This window comes from Oncorhynchus kisutch, linkage group LG10, assembly GCF_002021735.2.
Source record: "Oncorhynchus kisutch isolate 150728-3 linkage group LG10, Okis_V2, whole genome shotgun sequence".
NCBI classification, from domain to species: Eukaryota; Metazoa; Chordata; class Actinopteri; order Salmoniformes; family Salmonidae; genus Oncorhynchus; species Oncorhynchus kisutch.
The window spans coordinates 28,422,129-28,437,905 of NC_034183.2; the positions used below are offsets into that span (position 1 = coordinate 28,422,129).

The following is a 15,777-nucleotide window of genomic DNA, read 5'->3' on the forward strand; positions in this document are numbered from 1 at the left end:
ATAAGATTCCAGAAATGTTCTTATTTCTCTCAAATTCTGTGCACAAATTTGTTTACATCCCAACAGGGAGAATTAATCCTTTGTCAAGATAAGCCATCCACCTGACAGGTGTGGCATATGAAGAAGCTGATAAAACAGCATGATCACTACACAGGTGGACCTTGTGCTGGTGATCATAAAAGGCCACTAAAATGTGTAGTTTCGTCACACAACACAATGCCACAGATGTCTCAAGTTGAGAGTGTGTTCAATCGACATGCTGACTGCAGGAATGTCCACCAGAGCTGTTGCCAGATAATAAAAATTTCATTTCTCTACCATAAGCCGCATCCGACATCATTCTAGAGAATTTGTCAACCGGCTTCACAATGGCAGGCCACGTGTAACCACGCCAGCCCAGGACCTCAACATCTAGCTTGTTCACCTGCGGGATCGTCCAAGACCTGCCACCCGCACAGCTGATGAAAGTGAGGAGTATTTCTGTCTGTAATAAAGCCCTTTTGTGGGAAAAAGTCATTCGGATTGGCTGGGCCTGGCTCTCTAGGGGTGCGCCCTTGCCCAGCCATGTGAAATCCATAGATTAGAGCCTAATGAATTTATTCCAATCGACTGATTTCCTTATATGAACTGTAACTCAGTAAAATCGTTGAAATTGTTGCATTTATATTTTTGATCAGTGTAGTTTTAAATCAAATTTTATTGGTCACATACACATGGTTAGCAGATGTTAATGCGAGTGTAGCGAAATGCTTGTGCTTCTAGTTCCGACCATGCAGTAATATCTAACAAGTAATCTAACAATTTCACAACTACCTTATACACACAAAGTGTAAGGAATGAATAAGAATATGTACATATAAATATATGCATGAGCGATGGCCGAACGGCATAGGCAAGATGCAGTAGATGGTATAGAGTCCAGTATATACATATGAGAAGAGTAATGTAGGGTATGTAAACATTATATAAAGTGGCATTGTTTAAAGTGACTAGTGATACAATTTTACATTTTTAAAGTGGCTAGAGATTTGAGTCAGTATGTTGGCAGCAGCCACTCAATGTTAGTGATGGCTATTTAACAGTCTGATGGCCTTGAGATAGAAGCTGTTTTTCCACTCTCTCAGTCCCAGCTTTGATGCACCTGTGCTGACCTCGCCTTCTGGATGATAGCGGGGTGAACAGGCAGTGGCTCGGGTGGTTGTTGTCCTTGATTATCTTTTTGGCCTTCCTGTGACATCGGGTGGTGTAGGTGTCTTGGAGGGCAGGCAGTTTTCCCCTGGTGATGCGTTGTGCAGACCTCACTACTCTCTGGAGAGCCTTGCGGTTGTGGGCGGAGCAGTTGCCATACCAGGCGGTGATACAGCCCGAAAGGATGCTCTCGATTGTGCATCTGTAAAAGTTTGAGTGTTTTTGGTGACAAGCCAAATTTCTTCATTCTCCTGAGGTTGAAGAGGCGCTGTTGCGCCTTCTTCACCACGCTGTCTGTGTGGGTGGACCATTTCAGTTAGTCCATGATGTCTACGCCGAGGATCTTTCCACCTTCTCCACTACTGTCCCATCGATGTGGATAGGGGGTTGCTCCCTCTGCTGTTTCCTGAAGTCCACGATAATCTCCTTTGTTTTGTTGACGTTGAGTGCGAGGTTGTTTTACAGACACCACACTCTGAGGCTGTTTCGTCGTTGTTGGTAATTAAGCCTACTACTGTAGTGTCGTCTGCAAACTTGATGATTGAGTTGGAGGCGTGCATGGCCACGCAGTCATGGGTGAACTGGGAGTACAGGAGGGCTGAGAACGCACCCTTGTGGGGCCCCCATTGTTGAGGATCAGCGGGGTGGAGATGTTTCCTACCCTCACCACCTGGGGGGCGGCCCGTCAGAAAGTCCAGGACCCAGTTGCACAGGGCAGGGTCGAGACCCAGGGTCTGGAGGGTACTATGGTGTTAAATGCTGAGCTGTAGTTTCGATGAACAGCATTCTTGCATAGGTATTCCTCTTGTCCAGATGGGTTAGGGCAGTGTGCAGTGTGATTGCAATTGCGATTGCTGTGGACCTATTGGGGTGGTAAGCAAATTGGAGTGGGTCTACGGTGTCAGGTAGGGTGGAGGTGATATGATCCTTGACTAGTCTCTCAAAGCACTTCATGATGACGGAAGTGAGTGCTACGGGGCGATAGTCGTTCAGCTCACTTACCTTTGCTTTCTTGGGAACAGAAACAATGGTGGCCCTCTTGAAGCATGTGGGAACAGCAGACTGGGATGGGGATTGATTGAATATGTCCGTAAACACACCAGCCAGCTAGTCTGCGCATGCTCCGAGGACGCGGCTAGGGATGCCATCTGGACCGGCAGCCTTGCGAGGGTTGACATGTTTAAATGTTTTACTCACGTTGGCTGCATTGAATGAGAGTCCGCAGGTTTTGGTAGTGGGCCGTGTCGCTGGCACTTTATTGTCATCAAAGCAAGTGAAGAAGTTGTTTAGTTTGTCTGGGAGCAATACATCGGGGTCCAAGACTGGGCTCGTTTTCTTTTTGTAGTCCGTGATTGGCTGTAGACCCTGCCATATTCCTCTCGTGTCTGAGCTGTTGAATTGCGACTCTACTTTGTCTCTATACTGATGCTTAGCTTGTTTGATTGCCTTGCGGAGGGAATAGCTACACTGTTTGTATTCGGTCATGTTTCGGGTCGCCTTGCCCTGATTAAAAGCAGTGGTTCGCGCTTTCAGTTTTGTGCGAATGCTGCCATCAATCCACGGTTTCTGGTTGGGGAATGTTTTAATAGTAGCTGTTGGTACAACATCACCGATGCACTTGCTATTAAACTCACTCACCGAATCAGCGTATACATCAATGTTGTTGTTTGACGCTATCCGGAACATATCCCAGTCCACGTGATCGAAGCAATCTTGAAGCGTGGAATCAGATTGATCGGACCAGCGTTGAACAGACCTCAGCACGGGCGTTTCCTGTTTTAGTTTCTGTCTATAGGCTGGGAGCAACAAAATGTAGTCGTGGTCAGATTTGCCAAAAGGAGGGCGAGGGATGGTTTTGTATGCATCGCGGAAGTTAGCGTAACAGTGATCCAGAATTTTCCCAGCCCGGGTTCCGCATTCGATATGCTGCTAAAATTTAGGGTGCCTTGTTTTCAGATTAGCCTTGTTAAAATCCCCAGCTACAATAAATGCAGCCTCAGGATATGTGGTTTTCCAGTCCTCTTGGTAGATAATGCGGTCGGTTTTTGTTTGTAAGGAATTCTAGGTCAGGTGAACAAAAGGACTTGAGTTCCTGTATGTTGTTATGATCACACCACGACTCGTTAATCATAAGGCATACACCCCCACCCTTCTTCTTATCAGAGAGATGTTTGTGTTTGTCGGCGCGAAGCGTGAAGAAACCAGGTGGCTGTACCAACTCTGATAACGTATATCCCGAGCGAGCCATATTTCCGTGAAACAGAGATTGTTACAGTCTCTGATGTCTCTCTGGAAGGGAACCCTTGCTTGGATTTCGTCTACCTTGTTGTCAAGAGACTGGACGTTGGCTAGTAGTATACTCGGGAGCAGTGGGCGATGTACCCGTCTACAGAGCCTGACCAGAAGACCGCGCCGTCTGCCCCTTCTACGGCACTGTTGTTTTGGGTTGCCTGCTGGGATCCGATCCATTGTCCTGGGTGGTGGACCAAACAGAGGATCCGCTTCGGGAAAGTTGTATTCCTGGTCGTAATGTTGGTAAGTTGGCGTTGCTCTTATATCCAATTGTTCCTCCCCACTGTATGTAATGAGACGTAAGATTTCCTGGGGTAACAAGTAAGAAATAATACATAAAAAACAAAATACTGCATAGTTTCCTAAGAACGCGAAGCGAGGCGGCCATCTCTGTCGGCAGTGAAGATAAGATACATTGTCATTCCTCTGACCCCTCACCAGTCTCCCCCATATGGACTCGGGTGCCTGTAGGTCTGGGAGACAGTGGGACCTGCAGTGACCTGGTACCAGTTAGACATGGTGCTGAGAACAGAGACGTACCACACATCAAAGCAGAAAATTGAAAAACACATGCGCATGCACACTTCATGAATACAACTGAGCTTTTCCAGAACCCCTCACTTACTCAACAGTGTGGTGTGGCATCCTGCCCTGCTATTGTAATTGGCCATCTTGATTGATGTTTGATATTTCTAAAATCATATTTCTCAAGGACTCTCTCAGGGACTTTTGTGGTCAGTACCAGTAAGAACAGTCTGTGCGTACGCATAATATATTTATGTGCCAATACTGGCTAGTGTCCCATCTGTCTTTCTATCCATCTAGAGCAGGGGTTTTCAAACCTTTCCTCGGGGACACCCAGCCATTCCATGTTTTTTAACTTATCGACAGCTAGCACACCTGATCAACTTTAACTAATCATCAAGCCCTTGAATAGGTGAATCAGGTGAGCTGGTTAAGGGCTACAACAAAATTGTGAATTGTCTTGGGGTCCCAGAGGAGAGGTGGGAAAACCCCTGATCTAGAGTGTGTGATTGTCAGGCTTTGACTCGGTCTTTCAGTGGTTACACAGATTCATATAATAAATCAGAGTAAACTGTATTGGCACTTGAAGGGATGTCCTCAGGGAGCCTCCTGATAGACTGTATAGCAAGCCTCGATCACGCCTCGCTTTAAAGACTCTTTGGGCCTCCTGAGCGGTGCAGCGGTCTAAGGCACTGCATCACAGTGCTTGAGGCATCACTACAGACTGGGTTCGATCCCAGGCTGTGTCATAGCTGGCCGTGAGCAGGAGACCCATGAGGTGGCGCACAATTGGCCCAGCATTGTCCGGGTTAGGGGAAGGTTTGGCCGGCCAGGATGTCCTTGTCCCATCGCGCTCTAGCAACTCCTTATGGCCTGCAAGCTGACTTTGTTTGCCAGTTGTACAATGTTTCCTCCGACACATTAGTGCGGCTGGCTTCCGGGTTAAGTGAACAGTGTGTCAAGAAGCAGTGGGGCTTGGCAAGGTCGTGTTGTGGAGGACGCCTGGCTCTCGACCTTCGCCTCTCCCAAATCCGTACGGGAGTTGCAGCGATGGGACAAGACTAACTACCAAATTGGGGAGAAAAATGGGTAAAAGTACAAACATAAAAATAAGACTCTTTCTTGAGCAATAAAGAGTCGGATGACAAGGGAAAGAAACCAGAGCCTCATTTAATTCTCCCTCCCTTGTCCCGTTCCCCTACGTATCGGATTTAACCCCCCCATACGCAGCGTTACACTCATGATGCTGTCTCAGCGAGTCGACCGTCCTGTGGCGCTCAGACAACCTGAGTTCAAACCGAGTTTGTCATATATTGTACCCCCTGAAGATTGTAAGTTGTAGCAACAAATGAAAACACCATGTTGAAACATTTATCGACTAGGGGAGAGAGAGAGAGCGGGAGGGAGGTAAATAATGTTACGTTATGAATAATGAGCTGGGCCTTCACTGGCCTAACGACAGAGACCTGCTTTAGATTAAGCCCCTACAAACAAACACACACACACACACACACAAACTCACAACCCCCATGCAGCCACTTACATACACACAGGAGAGCAGTGCAGGAGGCCATATCGGCATCCACTCTGATAATCTATTGCCCCTGGCAATGATATCAGATTTGCTTTGCTCCAGGACAAAGAGGGAGAGAAGGAAAGGGGATAAAGACAAAGACAGGGAGAATTGGGCCTGTAACCGAAAGTTCACTGGTTCGAATCCCTGAGATGACTAGGTGAAAAATCTGTCAATGTGCACTTGAGCAAGACTATTAACCCTAATTGCACCTGTAAGTTGCTCTGGATATGAGAGGGTTTGTGGCTAGTTAGGGTCCAGAGGGGGTCTGTGTGTGTGTGGTTGGTTGGGGTCTGGGAGAATGTTTCAGTGGAAATGTGAATCAACAATGTCATCTGGGAGATCACACCCTAGTCTCACATACACAGCCTGCACTTCATTATGAGCATGGAGTACCGCTTCCATCTGCTGACCAAAGGACAACACATCAGTTTCCTTCACAGATTTATTATTATTAGTTCATGTTTTTAGAAGATACAGTGTGCACATGCTGCAATCCAACATGTATGTCAATGCTTTTAAGGGACATTAGTATACACAAGCAAAGAAGTATTATAAAGATCATAAAAAAGGTTTGAATTCAGTTCATGATGCCAGCAGAGGAAAACATTTAAAGAAGCTAAAGTCCATCAGTAGAAAAGTGAATTTGGTTGTCATCTTCTTAGCTGTGTACCTTCAAGGTTAGAAGGAGGTTGCTGATTCTAGGGTAGTGTGCACCAAGGTAGGGGTCAATTCACTAAATCCAGGAAGTAAATTGTCATAGTGACAGGACGACACAGAGCGGCCTGGAATGTTGCTAACAGGAATATGGACTCAAACTACCCAAAGCCCCATCGACAAGCAACTTTAATGATCCAACTTTAATGATAATACTAGGTCTAACATCTGGGATATCCCTCCAACCAACCCCAGGCTACCTCATACCTCTCTATATAAGGCTGGTGTTGTAAAGATGTGGGTGTTGCTTCCTCAGATTAAAAGGGTTAACAGACGGGGACAAGGAGGACCAGTACCCCCTCAGGCTTCCTCCATCAACCCCTTTTCCTCCTTTCCATATAATCTTCTTCCATATTTACTCATCATCGCTTCTCCAGTTTCTTGAATTTGGCCTCTGCAGAGAGACAGACAGATTCACTGACTGTGCAGGAAGGTTAGTTAGTCTCACACACACATACTTAGGAGTAGTGTCCAAGGGAAGTGAATTTTTAGCTGTTCATTTGGGACAGTGTGCTAGCGCCCTCTGCTGTTGGAGCTCAGGGTGTAGAGGTTAACTTAAACAGCAGAGGGCACCATAAGGCTGTTGCTAACATTAAAGGGCCAGTGCATTTTTAATATGACACTATGAGGTCAAAATAACACAGCCTGTTCAGGTGGGATGGAGTTTTCGGCCCAGATCATGACATCACAATCTGATCTGATTATAAAAGACCAATAATCGTTCATCAGGGTAAGCGGGTGGGCTCTAGATCATCCTATTAGCCAATCAGGGCTGTGTATGTGAATATCTTCAAACTTCTTTCCTAACGCCCACACGATCAGACTGAGCATTTCAATGGCCAAAAGAGGAACAGGGTAATAAATGATGCAAATATATATTTAGGCGTCGTTTAAATAAACAGTGATTTATTAGACATATTGTGATGATAAAAAAAACAAACATTAAAAACACTGCATGGGGCTTTAATGTTGAGCTGAACACTGCAGCACAGCTTTTCTTAGCACATCTGCTATAGAGACTGCTAGCAGATTCTAATAGAGAAGCCATAGTGAACGAGCTATCTACCACTTCTCTCCCCCAGTCAGTCTGGTGAGGGTTAAGGTTACACACAAACTCAGTAGGCCCTTTTCCACTTACAGCCCTGGTATAAATATAGACTTGCAATATGAAGCTACGGTATGCGTTTCCACAGGCATGCTACACTGTCTCTGTGTGTGTTTCTGTCTTACCAAGCTTCTTGGAGTAGGTGTCCAGTTTATAAGCAGCCTGCTCCAGAGACGACACTTGTTCCTCAATCTGGTTTATCTGGTCTAGATAGGGCTGGAGGCTGGCGTCTAACACACAAAACAATATATTTTTCAGCTAAATTAAGGTAAAACCCCCCCGTCATTTTCATAGAGGGTCGCAAGCTTCCCCCTCACGTTTGAAAGGCTAATAAACATACACTTGAGGTTGAGGTCCTGCAGGTTCCTGCTGATATTAATGCTGATGTCTTTCATCTCCATGTACTTCAGACTGGTCAGCTTGTTCATATTCTCCAGCAGACGGTAGTCCTCACAGGTGCCTGGGAGAAGAGGGAAACGGGGGAGCATGAAACAGGAGATTATGACATTGTTGTTATGCTGAAGACATGACAGAGAGTGTAATAAAGTGTAATAAAACTCAATATTTGGAAGGTATTCTTAATGTTTTGTACACTCAGCATATACTAGTATGCAGCTGTATAGACATGTAGAGGGAGAGACAGAAGACAGTCAGAGACAGGCAGGGGAGACAGACATGCAGGAATACAGACAGATAGACAGGCACACCTGTGAGTTCTCCTTGTAGGAAGACCGCCATCTTATCGAACATGTCTGTACAGAGCTCATTGATGTCTGGTTCTACAGCCTCCTCTGCAGTCTCCACCCCACCGTCACCTACACACACAGCAGAGTTACACACCATTGACATGTTGTAGAAACATCCCATCATCCGTACTCTGGAGGATTCTGCTGGCTCCTACCTCAGATGTAGGACCAATTTGCCAGTCCCTTGGCATGATGCTGTGATAGTCGGCTTAGCTACTGCATTCTAATGTAATAAAAAGGTACTCATGGCCGACTCCAGGCATAAGCAGTTTCTTAATAAACTCAAATTTTGTGCATAAATTTGTTTACATCCCTGTTGGTGAGCATTTTTCCTTTGCCCAGATAATTTGTCCACCTGACAGGTGTGGCATATCAAGAAGCTAATTAAAAAACATGATCATTACAGAGGTGCACCTTGTGCTGGGGACAATATACAGTAAGGCCACTCTAAAATGGGCAGTTTTGTCATACAACACAATGCCACAGATGTCTCAAGTTGAGGGAGCGTGTAATTGGCATGCTGACTGCAGGAATTTCCACCAGAGCTGTTGCCAGATAATTGTATGTTAATTTCTCTACCATAAGCTGCCTCCAACGTCATTTTAGAAAATTTGGCAGTACGTCCAACCGGCCTCACAACTGCAGACCACATGTAACCATGCCAGCCCAGGACCTCCACATCCGGCTTCTTCACCTGCGGGATTATCTGAGACCAACCACCCAGACAGCTGATGAAACTGAGGAGTATTTGTCTGTAATAAAGCTCTTGTTGGGAAAACTCATTCCGATTGGCTGGGCCTGGCTCCGCAGTGGGTGAGCCTATGCCCACCCATGTCAAATCCATAGATTAGGGCTTATTTATTTATTATTTCAATTGACTGATTTACTTATATGAACTGTAACTCTGTAAACTTTTAGAAATTGTTGCATGTTGCATTTATATTTTTGTTCAGTATATACTCATAAATATATATATATATATATATATAAAAAAGTATGTGGACACCCCTACAAATTAGTGCATTCAGCTATTTTTGCATAATTTGAGTCAATTGGAGGTGTACCTGTGGATGTACACTGCTCAAGAAAATGAAGGGAACACTAAAATAACACATTCTAGATCTGAATGAATGAAATATTCTTATTAAATACTTTTTTCTTTACATAGTTGAATGTGCTGACAACAAAATCACACAAAAATTAGATTTCCATTGATAATTTATCAACCCATGGAGGTCTGGATTTGGAGTCACACTCAAAATTTAAGTGGAAAACCACACTACAGGCTGATCCAACTTCGATGTAATGTCCTTAAAACAAGTCAAAATGAGGCTCAGTAGTGTGTATGACCTCCCTACAACGCTGTGGTGCACGTTGTGGTGCAACGTGGCATTGGTGGATGGAGCGAGACATGATGTCCCAGATGTGCTCAATTGGATTCAGGTCTGGAGAACGGGCGGGCCAGTCCATAGCATAAATAACTTCCTCTTGCAGGAACTGCTGACACACTCCAGCCACATGAGGTCTAGCATTGTCTTGCATTAGGAGGAACCCAGGGCCAACCGCACCAGCGTATGTTCTCACAAGGGGTCTGAGGATCTCATCTCGGTATCTTGGCAGTCAGGCTACCTCTGGCAAGCACATGGAGGGCTGTGCGGCCCTCCAAAGAAATGCTACCCCACACCATGACTGACCCACCGCCAAACCGGTCATGCTGGAGGTTGTTGCAGGCAGCAGAACATTCTCCACGGCATCTCCAGACTGTCACGTGCTCAGTGTGAACCTGCTTTCATCTGTGAAGAGCACAGCGCACCAGTGGCGAATTTGCCAATCTTGGTGTTCTCTGGCAAATGCCAAATGTCCTGCACGGTGTTGGGCTGTAAGCACAACCCCCACCTGTGGACGTCGGGCCCCCATACCACCCTCATGGAGTCTGTTTCTGACCGTTTGAGCAGACACATGCACATTTATAGCCTGCTGGAGGTAATTTTGCAGGGCTCTGGCAGTGCTCCTCCTGGTCCTCCTTGCACAAAGGCGCAGGTAGCGGTCCTGCTGCTGGGTTGTTGCCCTCCTACGGCCTCCTCCACGTCTCCGGGTAGCGCCTCCATGCTCTGGACACTACGCTGACAGACACAGCAACCCCTCTTGCCACAGCTCGCATTGATGTACCATCCTGGATGAGCTGCACTACCTGAGCCACTTGTGTGGTTTGTAGACTCCGTCTCATGCTACCACTAGAGTGAAAGCACTGCCAGCATTCAAAAGTGACCAAAACATCAGCCAGGAAGCATAGGAACTGAGAAGTCTATGGTCTGTGGTCACCATCTGCAGAACCACTCCTTTATTGGGGGTGTCTTGCTAATTGCCTATAATTTCCACCTGTTGTCTATTCCATTTTCACAACAGCATGTGAAATTGATTGTCAATCAGTGTTGCTCCCTAAGTGGACAGTTTGATTTCACAGAAGTGTGATTGACTTGGAGTTACATTGTGATGTTTAAGTGTTCCCTTTATTTTTTTGAGCAGTGTATTTCAAGGCCTACCTTTGCTTAACATGATGGAAAAATCAAAAGAAATCAGCAAAGACATCAGAAAATAAATTGTAGACCTTCACAAGTCTGGTCCATCCTTGGGAGCAATTTCCAAATGCCTGAACGTGCCATGTTCATCTATACAAACAATAGTACAGAAATATAAACACCATGGAACCATGCAGCCATCATACCGCTCAGGAAGGAGACACATTCTGTCTCCTAAAGATGAATGTCCTTTGGTGAGAAAAGTGCAAAGCAATCCAAGAACAAAGGCAAAGGACCTTGTGAAGATGCTGGAGGAAACCGGTACAAAAGGATCTATATCCACAGTAAAACAAGTCCTATATCGACATAACCTGAAAGGCCACACAGTAAAGAAGAAACCACTGCTCCAAAAGCGCCATAAAAAGTCAGACTACGGTTTAACTGCACATGAGGACAAATATTTAACTTTTTGAAGACATGTCCTCTCGTCTGATGAAACAAAAACAGAACTGTTCGGCCGTAATGACCATCGTTATGTTTGGAGGACAAAGGGGAGGCTTGCAAGCCGAAGAACACCATCTCAACCGTAAAGCACGGGGGTGGCAGCATCATGCTGTGGGGGTGCTTTGCTGCAGGAGGGGCTGGTGCACTTTACAAAATAGATGGCATGATGAGGAAAGAATTCTGTGGATATATTGAAGCAACATCTCAAGACATCAGTCAGGAAGTTGAAGCTTGGTCGCAAATGGGTCTTCCAAATGGACAATGACCCCAAGCATACTTCCAAAGTTGTGGCAAAATGGCTTAAGGAAAACAAAGTCAAGGTATTGGAGTGGCCATCATAAAGCCCTGACCTCAATCCTATATCTATAATCTATAGAAAATTTGTGGGCAGAACTGAAAAAGTGTCTGCGAGCAAGGAGGCCTACAAACCTGACTCAGTTACACCAGCTCTGTCAGGAGGGATGGGCCAAAATTCACCAAACTTATTGTGGGAAGCTTGTGGAATGCTACCCAAAATGTTTGACCCAAGTTAAACAATTTAAAAGGCAATGCTACCAAATGCTAATTGAGTGCATGTAAACGTCTGACCCACTAGGAATGTGATAAAAGAAATAAAAGCTGAAATAAATCACTCTACTACTTTTCTGACATTTCACATTCTTAAAATAAAGTGGTGATTCTAACTGACCTAAGACATGGAATTTTTACTAGGATTAAAATGTCAGTAATTGTGAAAAACTGAGTTTAAATGTATTTTGCTAAGGTGTATGTAAACTTCTGACTTCAACTGTATAAATCTCCAACTTCAGCGATTTTTGCAAATTGTTCCAGTCATTGGCAGCAGAGAACTGGAAGGAAAGGCAGCCAAAGGGGGTGTTGGCTTTGGGGATGACCAGTGAGATATACCTGCTGGAGCTTTACTATGGTGACCAGTGAGCTGCGTTAAGGCGGAGCTTTACCTAGCAGACGAATATGTAGCGAAGGCCAGCTGACGAGAGCATACAGGTCGCAGTGGTGGGTAGTTCTGGGGCTTCGGTGACAAAACAGATGGCACTGTGATAACTGGATGCAGTTTGCTGAGTAGAGTGTTGGATGCTATTTTGTAAATGACATCGCCGAAGTTGAGGATTGGTAGGATAGTCAATTTTATGAGGGTATGTTTTGCAGCGTGAGTGAAGGAGACTTTGTTGCGAAACATGAAGACATTCTATATTTAATTTTGGATTGGAGATGTTTAATATCAGTTTGGAAAGAGAGTTTACAGTCTAGCCAGACACCTAGGTATTTGTTGTTGTCCACATATTCTAAGTCAGAATCGTCCAGAGTAGTGATGCTAGTCGGGCAGGCGGGTGCGGGCAGCGGTCGGTTGAAGAGCATGCATTTAGTTTTACTAGCATTTAAGAGCAGTTGGAGGCCACGGAAGGAGTGTTGTATGGCATTGAAGCTCGTTTGGAGTTAGTGTCCAAAAAAGGGCCAGATGTATAGAATGGTGTGGTCTGGGTAGAGGTGGATCAAGGAATCACCCGCAGCAAGAGTGTCATCATTGATATATACAGAGAAAAGAGTCGGCCCGAGAAGTAAACCCTGTGGTACCCCCATAGACTGCCAGAGGTCCGGACAACAGGCCCTCCTATTTGACACACTTACCTATCTGAGAAGTAGTTAGTGAACCAGGCGAGGCAGTCATTAGAGAAACCAAGGCTGTTTACCTTTAAATAACTAGTTAAAAACAAATTCTTATTTTCAATGACGGCCTAGGAACAGTGTTTTTTTTTTTTTTTACCTAGTCAGCTCGGGGATTCGATCTTGCAACCTTTTGGTTACTAGTCCAACGCTCTAACCACTAGGCTACCTGCCGCCCCAGTGGTGATTGACAGAGTCGAAATCCTTAACCAGGTCAATGAAGACGGCTGCACAGTACTGTCTTTTATCGATGGTGGTTATATTGTTTAGTACCTTGAGCGTGGCTGAGGTGCACCCGTGACCAGCTTTTTTAAATAAAAAAATAAAATGTATAAAATCAGCCAAATCGGTGTCCAAAAATACCGATTTCCAATTGTTATGAAAACTTGCAATCGGCCCTAATTAATCAGCCATTTCGATTAATCGGTCGACCTCTAAAAGAAACCACTACTAAAGGACACCAATAAGAAGAGACTTGCTTGGGCCAAGAAACACGAGCAATGGACATTAGACAGGTGGAAATTTGTCCTTTGGTCTGATGAGTATGTTATATTTTTGGTTACAACCGCTGTGTTTTTGTGAGACGCAGAGTAGGTGAACAGATGATCTCTGCATGTGTGGTTTTAACAGTAAAGAACGGAGGAGGTGTGATGGTGCTTTGCTGGTGACACGGTCTGTGATTTATTTAGAATTCAATACACATTTAACCAGCATGGCCATCACAGCATTCTGCAGTGATACGCCATCACAGCATTCTGCAGTGATACGCCATCACAGCATTCTGCAGTGATACGCCATCACAGCATTCTGCAGTGATACGCCATCACAGCATTCTGCAGTGATACGCCATCACAGCATTCTGCAGTGATACGCCATCACCTCATTCTGCAGTGATACGCCATCACATCTGGTTTGCACTTACTGGGACTGTCATTTATTTTTCAACAGGACAATGACCCAACACACCTCCAGGCCATGTAAGGGCTATTTGACCAAAAAGGAGAGCACTGCATCAGATGACCTAGCCTCCACAATCACCTGACCTTAACCAAATTGAGATGAGTTGGACCACAGAGTGAAGAAAACTCAGCCATCAAGTGCTCAGCATATGTGGGAACTCCTTCCAGGTGAAGCTGGTTGAGAGAATGCCAAAAGTGTGCAAAGCTGTCAAGGCAAAAGGTGGCTACTTTGAAGATTCTAAAACATATAGACTTGTTTAACTTTTGGTTACTACATGACTCCATGTGTGTTATTTCATAGTTTTGATGTCTTCACTATTATTCTACAATGTAGAAAATAGTAAAAATAACCCTTGAATGAGTAGGTGTGTCCAAACATGACTGGTACCGTACACACACAAAAGTATGTGGACACCCCTTCCAATTAGCAGATTCACCTATTTCTGCCACATGTGTGTTGACACAGCCATGCAATCTCCATAAACACACACTGGCAGTGAAATGGCCCGTACTGATGAGCTCAGGATGCCATCTTTCAGTCAGTTCATAAAATGTCTGCTCTGCTAGAGCTGCCCTGGTCAACTGTAAGTGCTGTTATAGTTAAGTTAAAACATCTAGGAGCAACAACGGCTCAGCCACGAAGTGGTAGGCCTCACAAGCTCACAGAACGGGATGACCGAGTGCTGAAGCGCATAGAAATCGTCTGTCCTCGGGTTGCAACGCTTGCTTAATGGAAGCTAGTCCCCACAGCAATGTTCAAACAACTAGTGGAAAGCTTTCCCAGAAGAGTGGAGGCTGTTACAGCAGCAAAGGGGGGACCAACTCCATATTAATGCCCATGATTTTGGAATGATATGTTCAACGAGCAGGTGTCGACATACATTTGGTCATGTAGTGTATATATTAACTCAGTTGGGGTCTCAACTTAATGTTTAGAGTTAGAATACACAAGGTGCAAGTTCAACATGTGGTTGTTACATCAGCAGTTTCTCTCTTGTTTTGTCAGTCAGACAGTCACTCAATTAGCTATGTCAGCTAACAATTTTTAGATTGCTATGTTAGTCTAGTCAGTTATCATGGCCAAATACCACCCAGGGGCACTAACCTCCATGGGACCCCCATTGATTTTGTGAGTCACTCTCACTCAGATACTGTATAATTAACATGGCATCATGTTTTAGGGTCCCCAAAAGGCTAGAGCCGGCCCTTAAGGTACTAACACCAGTCTCAGTACTAACACCAGTCTCATAGCAGAAGATGGCCAGAGTAAACAACAAACAAATCGTTAATCTTCTTGCTCTCAATAACTAAAATAGCGCATCAATTTGCAGCCAGGGCGTCTCCATTGGCCCATTTGTGTTTGTCGACCTGCTACGGTTAGCTGGAATTGGAAGCTAGCAAGCACCACTCACTGCTGCTGGTGGTAGGCTTCTTGGGCGCCGCGGGCACAACCTGGCCGTCAGCAGCAGTCTCGCTAGGCTCTCCCCGGGGTTCGGAGCTCCCTCCCAGGCTGAGAACGGTAGGATGGACAGGGGGTACTCTAGAGATGCTATCCATCGCAGCAGCCTCCTCTCCCGTGGCCGCCATTTTGCCTTTCCGCCAGTCACATGATGGAGTTTCACGTGACATTTATTGTTATCTCTACCTTTTTGCCCTTTGTGCTGTTGTCTGTGGCCAATAATGTTTGTACCATGTTGTTGTCATGTTGTGTTTTCATGTGTTGCAGCTATGCTATGTTGTTGTCTTAGGTCCCTCTTTATATAGTGTTGTGGTGTCTCTCTTGTCATGATGTGTGTTTTGTCCTATATTTTTAATACATTTTGTCATGTTTAATCCCAGCCCCGTCCCCGCAGAAGGTCCTTTACCTTTTGGTAGGCCGTCATTGTAAATACGAATTTGTTCTTAACTGACTTAAATAAAGGTTCGATATTTTTTTATTATATAAAAGGTTCAATAAAATTATAAA

General features: G+C 45.1%; 1 protein-coding gene across 1 annotated transcript; it reads right to left on the reverse strand.

Moving 5' to 3' along the window:
• Window positions 1-6,009: 6,009 nt before the first annotated feature.
• bloc1s2 (biogenesis of lysosomal organelles complex-1, subunit 2) lies at window positions 6,010-15,430 on the reverse strand. Its single transcript, XM_020492723.2, has 5 exons — window positions 15,224-15,430; window positions 8,108-8,215; window positions 7,741-7,860; window positions 7,526-7,630; window positions 6,010-6,689 (listed from the first exon to the last, which is right to left on the reverse strand). Exons 1-5 carry the CDS (start codon window positions 15,396-15,398, stop codon window positions 6,658-6,660), a joined length of 540 nt encoding a protein of 179 aa, XP_020348312.1. The 5' UTR covers window positions 15,399-15,430; the 3' UTR covers window positions 6,010-6,657.
• Window positions 15,431-15,777: the final 347 nt, after the last annotated feature.

What these genes read in the sequence shown, in the direction of transcription:
- bloc1s2 (XM_020492723.2), bottom strand. Translation starts at nt 15,398, where the DNA reads ATGGCGGCCACGGGAGAGGAGGCTGCTGCGATGGATAGCATCTCTAGA. An exon ending in GAAGCCTACCACCAGCAGCA is followed by an intron (nt 8,216 to 15,223) that starts GTGAGTGGTGCT and finishes CTGTGTGTGTAG; the next exon opens with GTGACGGTGGGGTGGAGACT. An exon ending in GCAGGACCTCAACCTCAAGT is followed by an intron (nt 7,631 to 7,740) that starts GTATGTTTATTA and finishes TTTGTGTGTTAG; the next exon opens with ACGCCAGCCTCCAGCCCTAT.